Here is a 20,089-nt window from a genome sequence, read left to right as displayed (position 1 = left end):
TCCACCTGCCCCAAATTAACATAGAGATGAAGACCCTGGAGGTAGTCAAGCACTTCTCTTACCTCAGTAGCCACCTCTCTCAGAGTGAACATTGAGGTGGGGATTCAGCGCAGGATCTGATGCACAAGTACCTCCTTTGGGAAATTCCTTCAGCATGTCTTTATTAATTGTGATCTCTGGAAAAACACCAAGCAAGATCCAGGTCTACAATGCAGTCATCATCCCCACTCCCCTCTACAGATGTGGGTGGCCCACCATCATCTTCTCAAAAGCTTGGAGAGGTATCACCAATGATGCCTCTGGAAAATCCTCCACATCAAGTGGGAAGATCACTGCACAAATGCCAGCTTCCTTGCTGAAGCATTGGTTATCAGCATTGAGTCAGTGATCTTTGAGCATCAACTTTGCTGGACCAGGCATTGTCTGCAGGTGCTCAACTCCCGACACAAGTGCTCTACTCCACGTTTTTAGTAATGGCCTGAGACTTTGCAATGGCCAGAGGAAATACTACAAGGACACATTGAATGTATACCCGAAGAAAATGGATGCTGACATCAAGAGCTTGGAGGAGCTGGCTGTTGACCAACTCCAATGATGCTGCAACCCCAACCAAGTAACAGCATGTTTCGAGGTAAGCAAGTTGCCACTGAAGCAACGATGAGAGGAATGGAGGAAGGAAAAGGAAAGAAATCCTAATCTATGGCATACTCTCCTCTGCGGAAAGATCTGAATCTTCTGTGGGTGGGTCTGTAGCTCAAGGATTGGACTCAAGTCACCTCAAGACCCATAGATGAGCCATAGTAGAGATCATCCTCAAATGGAGGGAATGCTGACGAGAAGGAACACATACCATTTACATACATCCTCATGCATCTCCTCTGCTGTAATTCATTTTGTAGAATTCATTTTAAGTTTTTTTCACTTTTTCATTATTATTTTATGTGCAGATTTATTTTCAGGCCTGTCCTGTCTCAGACTGTAAACAAGCTTTATTATAATACCCAATGCCAACCCCACAGAATCTAAGCAGTAATCTCAATCATTATAAAGCCTACTGCTCTCTGATGAGCAAAATATCAACTGCATGCTGTGTAGTAAACGCATACTAGGTGATGGTGGTAGGGGATGGCTTTTTAAAACCAACTTACTGCTTTAGTAAACATGAGCATAGCATTCTGCTGCAAGCAGTCTAGGCTCAAAATAATGTATAGTCTTGATAGTCTCCTTTAATTGCAAGTGACACTGAGTTTATTTTAGCATGTTCCTCACTATTTGATATTAGGGGCCTTAACGTATTGTTTTGCCTTTTCCCCTTTTCTTTCAGTTGTCCATACTTGTCAGAGAAGATTACACCTGCTATTCCTGCAATAGGTGGAATTCTTTTCTTTTTCGTGATGGGCACCCTGCTGCGCACTAGTTTCAGTGATCCGGGCGTCCTCCCACGGGCAACACCAGATGAAGCAGCAGACCTGGAAAGGCAAATAGGTAACACGGAAGGTCTGTTGATCTCTTCACTTTCCTTCCAACTGTGGGGGAAGGGGTGCGTGCATGTGTGCATTGTCTGAATGTGGTGTGCTCAGCTCATTCAAGTAGTAACTTCCATCTCACAACAGTAACCACACTAGAATAGTGACACTGAGTAACAGAAGTAGTACTGACACATTCTCAAAGGCAATTGATTAATTCTGCCATCAGAAAATGCCAACAGTAGTATTGGGCCCAGACCATTAGTTGGTGCTGTAATGTATCACTTATCTACTTCGTAAATATGGAAGAAGGCTCGGGTGCGCAGGAAAAGAATCTTGTACTTTTAAAAGTGTTTATAGTAGGAAAAGTAACTCAATATCAATGTACAAGTTCTTAAAATCCTTCAGTTTCTTAAGTAGCATATCTTTAGTGACAGGTCTTGTCTAATTATGATATTTTTATATTGTGATAGTATCTAAGCCTCTAGATAGGAACAGGATGATTTATGTGAAACACTGTACAAATATACACTAAGACGTAGTCCCAAGAAGACTGTACTGTTTCAGCGATGACAATTAATTTTTTATTATGCTTTTATTCATGTAGAATCCATGCAACTATGACAGAAATTAGCTTTTACTGTGGTTAATTCAGCAAGAAAATTATATCTAAGGGTATTATTACACATGCTTTGGCATGTGGTGCTGGGTGCTTTAATTAGTGAGCTGTGCTAATTAAAAGCACTCACATGTCATGTGTATCAGTGTCTCTGCGCTGAAAACATGGTGGCATGGTGACAGGGCACTTTGAACTAAAGGTCATCAAATGTTTTATTTCAGAGTACCATTTTTTCAGCACGTGGACACTGATCTACACACGGCACTGCCGGAGTATGTCAGTTTCTGTGTTCCGGCAGAATCAATCAATCCAGTCCACTCCAATGTGCTGGATTTCTAGAGCGTCAGCAGGGTTCCTGCATGTCTATAGGAGTCCTTAGTTCCAATTATGGAATTTTTGTGCCTGTGAATCCCAGAGTGAAGATATAGCAGTTGTTAAAGTCCAAGCTAATTTGGTATAGCTGATGATTTTAAAAAATACGGGCGCTCCTACCTCCCCCTTATCACTCCAACCCCCTGCGTAACTGAAAGGTTGAAACCCTAATTACTGTTGAAGATGGGTGGATCTATGATTTTGAAGAAAACTAAAGCTAGAGAGTTTCTATGGCTGTAAAACCGGAGGACAGAGAACAGGAACAGCTAGCAATCACCAAAATTGCCCTAAGAAAAGTTAGCTTGGTTAGTGGAACATAAGGATATTAAGGAGAGATGTTTGTGGAGTGAAGAGTAATGAACTGTTAAGTCCATTGATTCCCTTCGCTGCCTAAATAGTAAGAGAATAACTGCTACATTGTACAGCGTTTCTCAAAACCCGGTGCTTATATGACAGGCAGAAAATTAGCTTCCCCACTTCATTCAAGCACCTCAATTTTTGGAGGGGCTGAATTTTGGGGGAAAGATGAGTATTGTATTAAGAAAATATGGCCATTGCAATTGGAGGAATATTTGTTTTATTTTCTGGCATTTGTTGTTGGCTGTTCAAATCTGTCCTTCTCTCAACTGGTTAACTCTTACTGTTATTCAGAGGCTTCCTTATTTCCTCTCCCTCAGCTGTCAAACCAAGCATCATCTCAGCTGCAAGCCCTCTTCCTATATCCTGCTCCCATGACAAATATTAGGTTCAAACACTTCCCAAAAGTATAATTGGACTTGTTACAAATTACTCACTTTTGAAAGAGAGCAATACATTTGTATTGCTGAGTAAAAGATGTTAAGAATGTCAAGGCCTTTTAAACATTTTATACATGTGTTCCTGGAGGGGTAGGGGGAGAGGCACTTTAATTAGGGCAGCTCCAAGAGCTGCCCTAATTAAAGCACCCAAAGTGTCTTATGTATTAGTGTCCCCGTGCTGAAAAATGGCGGTGGGGGTGCTTTAACTAAATGAGCTTTAGTTAAAGCACCCTAGCCACTGTTTTTCAGTGTGGGGACGCTAATACATGAGACACTAGAGTCGTCTGGAGCACGCTAATTACCACACTCATGTTTAATCTGATGCTCTGTAATTACAGCATGTTGGAGTAGCCTTGCTGCATATGTTTAAGTTCCCTAAGATAGCAATAGAAGTTGGATAGGGTGAATATTTCAGTTATTTTTTTAAGTTTTTATATTTATATGAATAAAAGTTTATTTTTTCAACAAAAATTGCTATCTGACAATTATGTGAAAGTTCTTGTGAAATAAATTCGGCCTCGATTCAATTCGCGAGAGAGGAGAGAGAATTTACGTTACCTCATTTGATAATTGGCCCACTTGTTGACCTTTTCATAAGAGAGGCTTTGAATGGATACACTGGTCTGTGAGATCAGGAGGAGGTCTCTTCAGGTAAAGGTTAAAGCACATTAATACAACAGTGTCCCCTGCAAATTGTACTGTACCACATCTGGAAAGATGGAATATTTTTGTATTCAGGTTTTATTAATCTCCCTTCCTCCCTTAGCTCTATATTTGTACTTGCAAATTAGAAGCAAGTTAAAAACTATTCCAGGAAAATCATTTTCTTGGGATAAGTAAAATTTAGATAAGCTTGACTAACTTTTGCTCCTGCTAATAGGAAAAGGTTTGAATGGCTACTTTATACAGTATTCGTTAATTTTATTTATTTATTTATTTATTTTAAGTTGTAAGCCATCTTTGGAAACTGTGTGTGTGTAAATCAGTTTGATTGGAGCAGATATATCAACTACAAATTATTGATTTTTGGAATGTTCTAAAAGCGTTAGCTCACAGTTTCTACACGCAGACTGTGTTTTGGTAAGAGACAGTCTCTGCGGATGTTGATCGTGTATGCCTTAATTGGAGTTCTTCTCAGTTTCTCAAGCTGTGTTACCTCAGAAATGAATTGAGAACATTCTAACATGCATACACCATTTGGACTTGTTCTTAAGATTTGAAACACGCCTTTTAGATGAATGCCAAATGACTTAATGTACTAATCAGGCATTTTAGATAGAATGATATCCAGTGTTCGATAGTTATTTAGGATCTTTACAAAAGTTTAAGAAACTGAAGCCTAGTGTAAAGCTAAGGAACACATAGAAGTGATAGTAGGTAAGAACTTCAGTCCTAACAGCTGTTGCATTTATTGACTAATTTGGAAATTGATAGCATTTTGACTTTGAATTAGCTGCAGAATTCTTACCTTGCCAAGCACAGCATATTCTTCTTTAAGAGTGTTTTGAATATGAATAAGTGCTGTTTCAGACAAGATGTAGAAATTACAGAAGTTGTCTTTCCTTGGTCTTTGATCAAATGAGCAACAGCCACCTGGGAAGGGAAGAAAAATGGGTAACCCTAACAAAATTATAGAATGTTTATGGGGCAGCTTCTTTATATTCAGAGGATACAGTTAGGGTACTGGTAGAATAGGACAAATAATCTATTTTCTTGGCTAAACCTGGGATTTCAAACTGAGCTGGAGGAAAAAATTTGCAGATACGTCCACATGATAGTTCCTAGTTCCACCCCCTTTCGCTTCCCTGCCCCCTTCCTCTTTGGGGCTAAATAGGAGGGGTGGTAGTTGTCCAGGAGTCCAGAACTGTTTTCTTGTCTGTTGTAACCTGTAAACATTGCATGAAAAAAATTGAGAACTACTGGCTCAGAAGTAAGAGATCTCCAGTGAAGGAAGGAGATTTTTTCTTTACTGATTCAGGTAGGAAATATACTACAAAACCAAGAAGCAAATCACGGTTACATATGGTACAATAGCCAAGTGATCTTTCATTAAGAGGTAGGGAAGAGCTGGTTCTTAAAGAATATGCCAAATATGGTAGTCATTGATATTTCAACTCTGGAAGATTCTAGAAACGAGTCTTTGGACAATGTTTGAAAACTCCATACGTTCTAGAAACAAACCCTTCAAGGGGGGTTTCCTACCTCCATTTGGAAGAGGCTGCAGGAAAGTGTAAAATGAGATAGGGCAAAGTAATCCCACACGAGAAGAATTCCACATTGATTATGTAGTCCATGCCCCTAACAAAGACCATTTTCCATCTCTCACATTTGATTCTGAATCTTCCAAACCATTTAGGCAAAAAATGAAATAAAAATCTTGTTAACAGTGCTGCTGGAATTTACTAGGTAACCATGTACCAGTAACCATGCAGGTTGAAGAATTTATTGTAAGTAAAATCCATGTAATAAATAGCTACTTTTTAACTAAAAAGACTCCAAAGCCTACCTTTTTAATAGCTGTACATAAAGATGATACTGTTGCTAATCTGAAACAGATTGCAAGTGATTCACTGGGGTATAGATAGCTCCTACTAGCCAGTTCTCTTGTTGTGACAGATATTTTTCATCACTATCATCTGGATGTTTGGCAAGATGCATGAACAGGTATATTGGTCTGTATAGATTGCTGTGAAGTCATTCTGCAAACTATTACATTCAAAATTCCACTTTTTTGTAAGGACTTCTAATTTAATTAGAAACAAATGAGCTTCTTAATTTTGGAACCCAGTCTTTGCATATGGAATCTCAAGTTGTACCCTTGGTTTTTACATAGCCGTAAAGTGCAGAGAATGTCTTGTAATTTGATTGCCTTCAACCTTACCAGAGCAACAACATGAACAGCATTTGAATGTTAATGCAAGAAGCTGCTTACCCCTCCTACTAATTTCTAGTAATTGGGGTAGGAAGTGGCCTAACTTTCATTTGGATATTGCAAAGTCCATTATGGATGCCCGCCACATACTCTTGTGAGACAGGTTTTTTCAGTGCTTTATAACTGTTGTCCAACTATAGGTGTTTAGCTAGGCATTTTCCCTGTTGTATGTTTGTATCAGATGGAAAATAAAATAATCTGTATAATAAAGCTTTGCACCATAAAGCATATGCAGAATGGGTCAAATGAAATTGCACAGCCTCACTATAGGTTTGGCATTTCCTGGTTCTTGAATGCTTAACTTTGAAACCTGAATGGTTTTAACAATTGCTAGATATTCTGGTTTTCTCTGTTTAAAAATGGCAAATTCTCTGATTAAAAATTTAACACCCGACTCCATAAATGCTATGATTTTAAACCCCCAAATCCATGTTTTTTTGTACTTAAACTGAAACACCAATATATAGATATAGATATCTATATATATAGGTATCAGTTGAACACAATATTTTAATTGATATCTAGATCTCTCTCTAAAGGAAACCCTTGCTATTCGCGGGTTTGGCATTCGCGGTTTCAAATATTCGCAAATGCCAAACCTACATCTTAAATACACTTAAAGGAGCTCCTCAGGAGCTCCACGCTTGCCGCCGCTGGGCTCCCACCACCACCAGCAAAGCTGTGCCCTCCCCCGCCCCCTCCCCCCCATGAATGGTGAAGGTCTCCTGTATATCTAGATAGGTATCAGTTGAACACTATATATAAAGTATAAGTTGAACACAATATTTTATTGATATGTTTACAGTTTTAAAGCAGTTTGGAAGCCTACCAGTGCCTCAATCACTATAAATGGTGTAGATTGTAGCCGTGTTGGTCTAAGGACATAAGCAGACAGGATTCTTTGGGTAAATCTGATATCTTTTATTAGACCAAGTCAACAAGTTGGAAAAATTCTTCTTTGCAAGCTTTTGGGTACAAATACCCTTCAGCAGGCTGAGGAAGTGTCTGCAGTTGGTCTTTGCTCTTCCTGAATGAAATGAATAGTAAAGAAGCCAGAGGCTGGTATGCATGCAAGACAGCCAGACTAGCTTTTAGTTAGTCTAATAAAAGATATTGGTTTTACCCAACAAATCTTGTCAATCAGTGTAATAACTTCTAAATGCCTATAAATTTTGGTGTTTGATTTTGGGTTTTTTATCATGGAAAATGAGAGCTCCCCCTGCTCCCTTCTGTCACCAGAATGTAGGACCAGTTGCGACTGTCCTTCCCCACTACTTTGTGGTGCTGAGCAGCCCTAATATGCTGGTGCCTTCCCTATGCCATTGCCCCTCATTATTGACCCACAGCCCCCTGCCCCTCCCAGCCCTGCCAGAGGGGGACCCTTGCTGCCAGGGCTATGAGGCCAGGGACTTGGGTCTGCAGCCCACAGCAGTGCCCATGCCCCAGCTGCCACCCAAGTGGGGTAGTGGCTGCTGTGGCTTGAGCAGGGAGCAGAGTGCGGAGCTCAACTCCCCCTCCCCCATGGGTGACACAGCTGGAGCAGAGGCCGTCAAAGGGGATAGATGCAGGCTCAAGGCTCCCTGCCCTGCTGTGGTCCTTCCAGGGCCTCCGTAGCCTACTTGGGAGGACCTAGCGTGGCAGGACAGAGGGGACCGGGTAGGGAAGCCCATTGCCACCCCTGGGAGTTCCACACTGCTATAGTGAGGCACCCCCTGCCTACCCAGCAGCAGCAGTGAGAGGCATAGCTCCATGCTACCACCCTGCTGCTGTGAGGCAGGCAGGGGGTATTTCACCATGGTGGTGCGGACCTCCCAGGGAGGCAGTGAGCTTCCCTGCCTGGTCCTGCTTTACCCTGCTGCACCAGGTCTCTCCCAGTAGGCTGCAATGGCCCCAGGGGGAGGGCAACAGGGTGGGGAGCCTGTCCCTGCCCTGTGCACAAATCTTGGTGGCATGTGCTCCACCATTCCACTCCCAAGAGTGCATGCAGTGGTGGGAAGCCAGCCCTACCCCTCCACATCTCCCAGACAAGCCGGCAGCAACCCCAGCCCTGCCCCGCCCAATTTCCTCCCTCCCTCACTATGGGGGCTTCAGTTCCCCTACCACACACACACGGTGCCCCCTGCTGATTGCCCTTCATCATTTCTTGCATTTTTCTCCTTTAAAAAAGAAAATTTCGGTTTTTCTCCTTAAAATGAGAAAATCCAGGTTTTACCACGTGTTTCCATGGCGAACAGAAATTCCAGATCCCTGACAATCACTTGCCATCCTTTCCCTCCACCCCCTAACTTTCTTGAGCCAGCAAGGTAAATGACAGCAGTAGTGTAATATTATGGGAACAGGGCTGGGGAGGGTTAACTTGGCTGTTGATGGCAAGACCTCCCCTCACAGCAGTGTGTCCAATTCTTACTCTGCTCTTTGTTGCCAGAACCTTGAGCCCCTTGCCTCCATTCCAGCACCCTAGGGCACAAACCCCATCAGGTATGCTTTTGCAGCTCCAGGATGCAAACTCTTACCAGCTGTACCTATGTCCCATCATGTGATTCCTGCTGCTTCTGCCAGGCCAGGCACTTTTTCTTTCCCTTATACCCCTCTAATTTTAATCCGTGCTCTGGCACATGCAGTGCTTATTCACATTACTTAAGCAGATGCTTCCTTTTCTCTTTCTAAGCATCATCAGGAAGGGCACTGAGATGCCAAAAACAGTCTCCCTACTCTCAGTTTTGGAGGTCAACACTACAGCAGTCTAATATCCCGCAGCCTCCGTAATGCAGAATGATCTGCCACTTTAGGGAGCATGTCACATCAGTAACTTGGTCACCCATAAGCTGGAGCAGGGTTGGTGCAGATGGAGCTAGTGCAGTGATACTAACACATCACTTAGATGATGGGCAAACTGTTTCCTCTCCCCCTCCCAAATTTGGGCACTTTTTACAAAGAGTAAAAGATGCACCCTTGGCACAAAGACCAACTTTTAGGACCCTGCTGTAAAGCCTGGAGGGGGCCAGAGTTACTGAAAATATTTTTTTCCCTAATCACATTTGAGTTCAGGATCCTAAGGGAAGGAAAGAGAACAGTAGAGTAAGGCCCCTGGACTTCAGAAAAAACAGACTTTGACTTGCTCAGGGAACTAATGGGCAGGATTAAGCCAGTCTGAGGGTGAGAGGAATCCAGGAGAGCTGTCCTTTAAAGAACTCTTACCGAAAGTTCAGGAACAAGCCATCTTGATGGTGCAGGAAGACTAGCAAGTATGACAGAAAACCAGCCTGACTTAGCAGGGAACTCTTCAGTAAGCTAAATGATGAAATGGAAACTTACAAGAAGTGGAAACTTGGACAAACAACTAGGGAGGAGTATAAGAGTATTGCATGGGCATGCAGGTGTGAAGTCGGGAAGGCCAAAGCACAATTGGTGTTGCAACTAGCAAGGGACATGAAAGGTAACAAGAACGGTTTTGACAAGTATGTCAGTAATAAGAAGAGGGTCAGGGAAAGTGTGGGTCCTTTCCTGAATGCGGGAGGCAACCTAGTGACAGAGGATGCAGAAAAGGCTGAGGTACTCAATTCATTATTCACCTCAGTCTTTGCAGGCAAAGTCAGCTCCCAGACTACTGCACCTGGCAGCACAGTTTGGGAGAAGGTGAGCAGCCACCAGTGGTAAAAGAACAGATTAGGAGGTTAGGGACTAAGTTGGATGTGTACAAGCCCACAGGGCCAGACGGGATGTACCCGAGGGTGCTGAGGGAGTTAGCCAATGCGATTGCAGAGCCACTAGCCATCATCTTTGAAAACTCACGGCGATTGGGAGAGGTCATGGATGATTGGAAAAGGGCAAATATACTGCCCATATTTAAGAAAAAGGAGGAGGATCTACGGGACTACAGACCAGTCAGCTTCACTTCAGTCCCTTGAAAGATCATGGAGTAGGTCCTCAAGGAATCCATTTCTAAACACTTGAAGGGGAAGATGGTGATTAGGAACAGTCGGCATGGATTTACCAAGGATAACTCATGCCTGACCAACCTGATTGCCTTCTATGATGAGATGACTAGCTCTGTGGATGCCGGGAGACCAGTGGATGTGGTATACTTTAGCAAGGCTTTTGATACCATCTCACACAACATTCTCACAGGCAAGCTAAGGAAGTATGGCTTCGATGAATGGACCATAAGGTGGATAGAAAACTAGGTAGATCGTTGGGCTCAGAGAGTATTAGGCAATGGCTTGATGTGTAGTTGGCAGCATGAATCAAGTGGAGTACCCCAGGGGTCAGTCCTGGGTCCAGTTCTGTTCGATGTCTTCATCAAGGACCTGAAAGATTGCATAGAGTGCACCCTCAGCAAATTTACAGATGACACCAAGCTGGGGGAAGTAATACACTGGAGGGTAGGGTTAGGATTCAGAGTGACCTAGACAAATTGGAGGATTTGGACCAAAAGAAATTCATGAAGTTCATTAAGGACCAAGTGCAAAGTCCTGCAGTTAAGACAGAACAGTCCCATGCACCATGCTGTGCACTACCTCTGCAGAAAAGGAGCTGAATATGAGCCAAGTGTGCCCTGTTGTGAGGAAGGCTGACATTGTACTGGGCTGCGTTAGTAGGAGCATTGCCAGCAGGTCAAAGAAAGTGATTATTCCTCTCCTAAGCACTGGTGAGGCCATATCTGGAGTACCGTGACTAGTTTTGGGGTCCCTACTACAGAAAGTATGTGGACAAATTGGAGAGACTCCAGCAGAGGGCAGTGAAAATGGTTAAGGGGCAGAGGCATGTGACTTATGAGGAGAGGCTTATTTAGCCTGGTTACTCTGTTTTGCTTCCAAATGTAAGGTGGCTGTCTACAGTGAAGGGAATGAAAAAGACATTCTTTAGATTGCTGATATCTTCACACAGATTCCCTCTGTCTTTCAATCTGCACACCTCCTCCCAAGTTCTTCTCTATGCTTCCCCATGTCTGTTCAAAGTAGTTGCTTCCTACAGCATTTCAAAAAGCCTCAAAGAACTCAAAATGTTATGCCACAACTGCAGTCCATCTGTGCCAATTGTTCCTGTCCTCATTTTCTAGTTCTCATTAAAAGTACATACAGACATTTGGGGAAGTTAGATCAAGTTAAAAATGGCCACCTGATCTAAGGTAAGTCAGGATTGGGGGCTAGCAGGGGGATTCAGGGTATCTGAGGGCAAGCTGGGTCTGCAGGGGGGGATCAGCGGCTATCAGGGTCTGTGAAGGGATGGGGGGCAAGTGGGTTCTGTGTGGGATATTGGGGGGGCTAGCACAATTTGCTGGGGGTGTGGGGGATTGGGGTGGTAAGCAGGGCTTGCAGGGGGGTTAGTAGGGTCCCTGAGGGTTTGGTGAGAGCAAGGGAACTTGGGGAGATGGTAGGGTTCTCTCCCCCAACCCCTGGAACCAGGGGCCAGTTTTAGTCCCTGGTCTTAGGGGCCCCCACATAACATTGATTTGGTTCATGGAGGACCAGCTGAAAGTAGCACTCAGTTTTCCCAATGTGCTTTTGAAATGTTTCAAGCTTAAGCCAATCTTAAGAGGTCTCACAACTAGACACTTGGGGCACTTTTACACGTGCTCTGGAGGTTTGGGGAGCAGAGGTGCTGATACATGGGACACAGGAGGCTGCTAAAGCATGGTAATTACCACACTTGCAGACTCAATTAATTGATTAATTAAAACATGATTAATCAAGTCTGCTCCGACCCACTGTAGTTAGAGCACATCCAGCAGCCTCCACACTCATGTAGAGGTACCCATTGGGTTTAACGTGCATTGGGCTTAGCTGACTATCATTGTAATTATGTAACCTAGTTGTGTTCCCCTTCCTACTCCCATTCCTCTTATGTTAATCCCTTGCTTCAGCACTCTGTATTTCCCTTACGGCTTTGTCATTTTAGTTCTGTGATTCTTAACATTTTCTAATGAATTAAAGATGTTTTAAGCCAATGGTGCTGAACATTTTGGCCCTGTGAGCCAGATGAGTGGGGCAGGGCCAGTCCACGGGTTGCATTGAGCCCTGAGTCCCAAGATCAGGCTCCAAGGCAGGCGCCATCTCTTTCTACCCCTGTATGCCAGGATTCAGTCCTGACAGCCTGGCACCACTCCCTCCTGCCCTAGCATGTCAAGATTGGATACCAGGGGCCCAGTGCTTGACCTGCATGCCAAAATTGGTCCCATGCTGCACCCTTCTGCAGGGATTGGTCTCTGGGGACTTGGCTCCACCTCCTCCTGCCCCAGCAAGCCAGGGTTGTGTCTTGGGCCAGGTGCCACCTTCTTCCAGCCCCCCCCCACTGGGATCAGGCCCTGGGGCCTGGCACTATCCCTGACTAGCCCTGTGCACAGAAACTGTGCACCTGAACCAGCATGAAGGACCCAGGGCTCCCCACTGCATGTAACAGCAGTTTGACAGTGGGGGAATCAGAGCCACCGTTCTCCTGCTGCCAGATTTGCAGACCTATGAGGAGTCCCATGGGCTGGATCTGGCCTGCAGGCTGGGGGTTGAGCACCCCTGTTCTTAGCATTATTAGTATAATCTTCTAGGGCAGTAACCCTTGATAGACACCAGATTAAGAGTTAAGAGTGGAATGCAGTAAACAGCACTAGCTTAGTGTTTAAATCACATCCTCAGTGTTTTGTTAAAGTAGGATGCTGTGTTGGCCTCTGAGATTATTGACTGTAAACAAAGTAGTGCATCTCTGGTATAGGTTCCTGGCTATCTGGATACTGTGTTTTTCTTCTCTTAGACTGGTGTTTATAATTAAACATGCGGCATGACTTAAATGATTACGCAAAGAGATGACCTTCTGTAGTGTCGTAGGTTCAGCATTACATATTATTTAGTTTAATGCTCTTACAGATGCGAAAGGTCGTTCATGAAGAATTCTGGTTGCACAAGACTTTTACTGCAATAGAAAAAAATAAAGCAACAAATTAATTTCTTTTTCATTATATCTTCATTGTACTATATTTTGTTATCTTAGTCCCTTTTGAAATTGATGGCAAAACTGCTGCAACATGGTCTTTTAATGGGATCAAGCTTTTACACATTTTCCCCCAGCAAAACTTTTCTTTTTATGAGCATTTAAGGCTATTTGCAGGGAGAAGGGCAAGGAAATTCCATGCCTGTATTGAATCTACAATCCTAAGCCAAAGCAGAATATAGTAAAACAGCACAAGCACAAACCAGGTATTTCTAGGTATTGTGTGCTTGGTGCTTATGTTTTACGTATCTAGAGATAGTGAGAGATAGTAATATACTTAAATAGCTGCTAATATTCAAAGCTATAAATGCTGAATAATGAGTTGATCTGCTTATGGAAGGCCCCATGCCTGATATGGTTTGCATGATGACCAGTGCTCTTGTCAGACAGTTCTCTTAGAATTGTACTTATCTGCTTAACGCAGTGGGTGTTCAGCAGTTCTTTTTTTAACCACCATGTTATACAGAAAGTCCTTCATTAAAAGCCACTGTGCAGACATGACCTAAGAGCATTGTCCAATAGAGCCTTGGCTAATTTGAAGAAGCTGACAGAGAAAATCAAAATGCCTGGAGTCACTGAGTGGGTAAGACAAGGACTGCTATTATGAATAGGCCTTGTGAAATCCCCTGAAAGTAGTTTTCAGTCAGCTGACTATATAAAAATAAAAACGTTCCAGCCATTGGGGTTCTGCCTACATTGCAGCTTTGACTGATTTTAAAACAGGTTTAAATTACTTGGAAGAATTTACATGGTGTATGTAAAATTAATATGCAAGGTGTTGGCATTTTGTGGAGGCAGCTGGGCTACTCTGTCCTCGTTAGAAAACTGCATCTGCTTTCCTGTAACAGTGCAAGTGTGTTAAGTCCTAGATGAACTTTTCCAAACAGGGTGATAAAACTGCCTGAGCACCACTTTGCACTATAGTTAAAATGTTCCTAGAAAACTAGTACAAAATCCCAGAAGGCATCAGGGAAGAAGTCTACCTATTCCATAAAATGTGATTTATTATAGCACCAAAAACACTTATCTACAGTAGAAAATACAGCTGATTTCAGATGGGCTTAGTTGTGTAAAGTGACAGTAAAGGTTTATTTCTTTTAAGAGCTTGAACATAGGCACACTTCTTCCCCCAAGGGAAGTGTATTATCAGCACCCAAGTTCTCCTAGACAGCAGCTGCCTCAGCTGCACACTGTCAGGACATATTGAAAAATAACAGAGCTCTTTAATAATAACAATAACAACTAATCACAGGAGGGGAAACATTGTTTTTTTTATATGTCATATTTAAAAATATTATTCAGATACCTTTTTTCCAAATAGTTCACATTAATAACCTACAGTTTCTGCAATGATTATTCTGTTACACAGTAGTCAGTTTTTGAAAAAGGGAAGCCTTAATTTTTTTTAGCGTCATATTTGGGAATGAGAGCCACCAAAATTTGTAAGTTGAGTAAATGATTGAGGCGTTCCAGAAGTGTCCGTTAAGTGTGTTACTCACTTGGAGCTTTAATACTTTTCTGCTTTATTTTAAGCAAGTTAATAGTTCCACTGAAGAATAGGTCTGTTCTTGTGCTTACAGTGTGGCAAGTGTTTAAATTGTATTAAAGCCAAATTAGGGCTAATACATTCTCTACCAGTCTATTTATCAGCGTGTCTTGACACTGAAAGCCAGGACTGTCTCTGTTCACAGGTACATCAACTTAAATGGAGTTCCACCAAGGACAACTTTGCTTCTCTATCAATAAACTATTGTGCAAACATATTGCTAGTAATGTCACTTAGAAGTATAGTACAGTAAAATATATTGAACTCTCTCAATATTAGTAATTAAAATAAACACTATAATACCTCTTACAACCAAAAGTATGCCTCAATGTCATCTTTTCTTCTGTAAATAAACTTATTTGGTCTCAAGTAAATCACTGCTTATTCTACTTTGTGGTAATGTTTCGTTGTTATTGACTCAGCAATAGCAATAATTATATGTGAACAAATAAGATATTATTCCCCTTATCAGCCCAAGTAATTGAATGTCTCACACTTCTTGAATTCTGTCTTCTGCCAAAACTCTTGAACCTGCACATTTTCTACATTCATAATTGAGAAATTAACCTGTTCTGTGCTGTCAGATCTTCTAAAAAAGTGTTACTGATTTAAAGACCATTTACACTGCCTTCCACTGGTGAACTCAGCTTCAGTGAGTCATGTTAGTTGCCAGTCAGGAGGGGAGAAAAGCCCGCACAATGTCGGAATATGTTACAGTTTTAAATACTGTTCCTTAAGAATAAAACAAAATGAGAATGTCATAGGTATTAAAGCAAGACAACATTATTAGTTCTGTTGGAAAATAAATTAGTGTGAAAATAGCCATACTGTATTTGTTCACTTTATTTCTAAACCTGTCTTTTTAGCTGAAGATGCAAGTATTATAGTAACTATAGTTTTTGTGATCTTGAGAAGTGGCTTCTAAACCTTAGTTTGGTAGGGACGATATAAATACTCATAACTCTGCCCAGTAAGTGGATAGCATGTTGGTGACATTTTTAACTAATCTGTAAACAAGTCATAGTCTTTTTGTTGTTAATGTTAATACCATGGTTTTTTAGCTGATCATGCTCATCCAAGATGTAAGGAGTAGTATAAATTGAAGAGAGCCTGGTTGCATACGTGGCTGTATGAGACTGGAACTTAATTCTGCTCGTGATGTAGAAATCAGGAAATAATCTATTTAATTTTCCTGTAGTTTTTTTGGTTCTGCTTGGTTGATGGTGATAAAAGCTTTTTGTCACTAAAGTAACAAGATTTGATTCTGAATACATAACAGGAGCAGATAAGCTGCGTGCCAGGGAATTGTTTTCAGAGTACAGCTTCACTTCAGAAGCATTTAAAGTACAAAACTGAACTTTAATTATTAATCTAGCCAGTTCTTTAGCTGCTGGAAGTAAAAATGCTAATGTCCTAAAATAATCTGTTATCACTTTACCAGATAAGGAAGGCAGAGACTTTTACAGTAATCAATTTCTTAACCCACAAGAGATGCATTCATATAACACTAAGGGTTTGATTTTTAAACTCACAAAAAGCAGGCTGAATGAAATGCTATGCTGAATGTACTCCATTGTATCATGGCATACCAAGGGTCTTAGAACAAAGAGTGATTTTTATTTGCTTTTGCCGTGGCAAGTGCTCTAAATGACATAATGGCGATGGGCACTGCATATCTCACTTGACCTACATGCTGTATTTCTTCTTTTTTTTTGGTATGTTTGTTTTTGTTTTGTTTGTTTCATTAAATAATTTATTTTAAAATAAAAAGTATTTCTAAAAACACTTTTAGAGTGGCAGATAGAGAGTCATTTTTAAATTAAAGGATTGCAGGGGAGGAAAGGGTAGAAGCCCAGTCGAGTTCTTTATGAATTTGATGTGTACATTACAGAAAGATTTTGAAGCACAAGCTTTTGTCAAAGGGCCAGCTGAATGGAGTCTGTGATTTGAAATTTTATTTTACGCTGTTTCAGTAATCTCATCTGTCATTCAGGTATTCTAGAACATGTGCCTGTGTGTGTGCGTATCTTGGATTGGCTCGAGTGTGGGATTTTGCTTTTTGTGGTACAAGGCATGAGATGGCTAATTTTTAATGACTGTTTTGTGTTGAATCATTTGGCTGTTCATGAAATGCATGCCAAGGTACTTCATCTGACAGAAGTGAAAGGTGTTATAAATTCATAAAAATATAAACATATAAAGAAACTGGATTCAAAATGATGGAAAAGTGCTGCACCATGTCTGCTAAAAGCAAATTAAAATGCTGTATTATTTCTGTGCTTAGATCTTGCAAATGGTTCCAGTTCAGGAGGATACCGTCCACCTCCCAGAACAAAAGAAGTAATCATCAATGGACAGACAGTGAAACTAAAATACTGTTTCACTTGCAAGATTTTCCGCCCACCTCGTGCCTCACATTGCAGCCTTTGTGATAACTGTGTAGGTGAGTATAAAGAAATGACATGTTCAGTTTTAGTAACTTTTGCATGAAATGGCTTTTGGAAGGCAGGATAGTTCTCCTATGAATACATGTGGTATAAGGATAAAAAGTGCCAAACTCAGTTTGCTATAAAATCATCAGAGATGATACAGACAGGCTTAACTTTTAATCACTTTAGAATGAGAGGTGATGCTTCAACTTAGGACTTTGTATCAGCTTTTATGATGCAACTGTTACATCTGTGAACTCCTATGGCAATTCAAGTGAGTTAAGTATTATAGAAATACAATTGAATGAAACAAGGTTAAAGCTACAGTCATTTTGCTCTGCCTGTGTTCTAGAAGGAGCATACTAATAAGTTACATTGTGACAGTTTATTGATGGGAAATGATACTAGTACTAGTAGACAACCCTGGCATGCATGCCATTTTGCCTCAGGGAAGAAGCTGGAGCTGCACTGCCACAACAAGGACTGGGCCCCTTGCTGCTCCTGGGTGCTGTGTTTACATGTGCACCTGGGACCACAGCACATTGAACTGGGTTGGAGCAGCCCTGAGTGGCAGAAGACCCGGGGATATTAGTCTGCCAGCCTGGGGCTCCTCTGACCCAATGCAACATGCTGCAGAAGGGCTGGTTTGGGGCATGAGGGTGCTCTAGTGTGGGATTAGCTAGCAGGTAGCCCCTTCACTGAAGCACCCTCATGCTGCAGCCACCTGGGTCAGCGTCTATAAGTGCACTGCTGCACCCAAAAAAAGCTCCACAGCAGGAAAGTGCTTGTATTTATAAGTACTAACCTGCTGCAGAGTTTATTAGCTTCCTGCAGCCTAATCGGGCCACATATTTAGAAATTAAGACATTTACTGCAGAGCTAATTGGGTAACTCCACAGTAAACATCTCATGTAGACATGTCCTAGGGGAAGAAACTGGGAAATTTCCTATTTCAGTCCCACATTAACTCTGTAGACTGCAACCCAGCTGCTCGAGATATATATTACATGGAGGATATGTTGAATAAGCTGTTGGGGTGGATCTCTATTTCCCTTTGTGCATCTAAATGGCAGAAAAAGGTTATTATTTGCTGTGGACAACTCAGAGCCTTTTGCTAGTTTAGAAGACTAAACTCTGAGAATAAGGACCTTATTTTTTGTCCCTTTTGTCTTTTTCTTGGGCACTGGTCACTGAAGGGCTAATGAGGTGATTATCATTATTATTTTACCACTAATTGTTTTACCTCTGTAGCTTTCTAATTACTTGGATCACATTTGGAGTTTAGTGTGGCTGAATAGCATTTTGGTGAGGCTGGACCTTGTGTGCTCAAGAAGAAAATGTAGAAAGCAGATGTTTCCAGCTGAAGAATGTAATTGCAGCATGCAACAGTGATATTTTTAGGTATAAAGCAGTCATTAGAAGAATTATATATTCACAGTTAGATAATATCCATATAGTGAGTTCTAAGCCGAACATGGAAAGTATAGCTTTTTGTCTTGCTGTAGTCAATATGTGTCTATATAACACTTCTTTGGTAAATACATCTGTCGTTTAGGTGTAATGGAAGAAATATACCCAGAAGTCAGGAAATTTTTTCATCTTTATTCAAACAGGAATCCCTAAAATGGCATAGGTTAAATGTATTCCTAAAATAGGAGTTTTGAACACTAACTTAAAGCAAACAGACATATTTCCATGTTTGTTTGTTTTTAATTTGAAATAGAAATATTTTTAGACCAGTGTTCCCTGTATATAGTAATATTTGCAGCTGGAACATTACAGCAGTATATCTCTGTATGCTGACCAGCTTATAATGCCAAATAAAAATAAATTGAACTAAAAAAAATATTAAGAGCATAAATTTGGAGAATAACATAGCCTTTTTATTAATTATTTTAGGTTTAAAATAACTTAAAGTGATCTTATCAGGTTATTTTCTAATTCAACAGAGGCCTTTTTTGCAAAATGTGGAAAATCTGCCATGTAAAATAATAGAGAGGTGCAAAATCTTGGTTTAAATTAATGCTCTGTCTCCCCATTACTTCTTTGCTGAAGGAACAGATATCAAATTGTTATATTTTCTTGAAGTGTAGCTAACTGATTCATATCAAATAATGAATAATTTTGTCCAAGAAATTTTTCCTGCTTCTAGAAGGTGTGTAAGAATACTGTAACTTTCTCTAACATGGTTTTCCATTTAAAAGGTTTGGTGGGGGGTTGTTAGCAATTTTAAAATAATTATACTGGTAGTTTTAAAATGTTTTTCTGGGCTTGTCTTCAATTTTGGTCCTGGCACCTTTGAAAAGCCATGGTTTTAGTAAGGTAAATTGCATGGTATTTTTTTGTTTCTTGATATGCAGTGTACACAAACATTTTTATACAGATATTCATCTACATGGTAAAAGTTGGCTTTCACAAATACTGGGCTTTCAATGAAAATTTGTGCCAGTAGAATTAGACAAGACCAAGAAAATATATTTTGCAATTTGTCAAGCTCTGTTAGTAAAAGGATATGTCTACATGATAAATGAATTGAAATAACCTAATTGTTTGGAATTTGTACCTTAATTATTTTGGCTTACTTCTGTGTTTGTACATTTTTATTTGGCATGTGTGCCTTTATATCCCTGCAACTTGTCAGCTCCTTAATGGCATAATTAAATCATCACAAAAGCACAGTATGATTGTCCACAAACAGACTTGAAATGACCAACTGTGAATTACAACCAATATAATTTATGAATTCCATTTACCATGTAGACAAACCATTAAAATGTGATTGGTGAGTTTTTGCACCTTCTGCAGAGAGTGGGTGGCAAAGAAACTGAAGTTGTTTACAAAACAAAAACTTACTGTAGTTAAAAAAAGAAAGAGCAAGAATTTCAATATAAAGGTAGCTTTTTTTTCTTACAAAGCAAAGGAACAATTAAAAAAGATGTCAGTAGGT

General features: G+C 40.9%; 1 protein-coding gene across 5 annotated transcripts in view; it reads left to right on the top strand.

Annotated features, from left to right (window-relative positions):
• ZDHHC14 (zinc finger DHHC-type containing 14) overlaps positions 1-20,089 on the top strand; it is a 171,797-nt gene that overhangs the window by 100,075 nt on the left and 51,633 nt on the right. For 3 of the 5 annotated variants that reach the window (XM_019550036.1, XM_019550032.1, XM_019550034.1), the window contains exons 2-3: positions 1,325-1,497; positions 16,998-17,156. In XM_019550036.1, coding sequence (XP_019405581.1) covers positions 1,325-1,497; positions 16,998-17,156 — 332 coding nt within the window. The remainder of the gene's footprint in view (positions 1-1,324; positions 1,498-16,997; positions 17,157-20,089) is intronic. The other 2 variants (XM_019550033.1, XM_019550035.1) reach the window with 1 other exon arrangement.

The sequence above is a fragment of the Crocodylus porosus genome, unplaced genomic scaffold (genome assembly GCF_001723895.1).
Source record: "Crocodylus porosus isolate Cpor-Errol unplaced genomic scaffold, CroPor_comp1, whole genome shotgun sequence".
In the NCBI taxonomy this organism is placed as follows: domain Eukaryota; kingdom Metazoa; phylum Chordata; order Crocodylia; family Crocodylidae; genus Crocodylus; species Crocodylus porosus.
The sequence above is the reverse complement of the archived record's forward strand: the minus strand, read 5'-3'. Positions and strand labels throughout refer to the sequence as shown.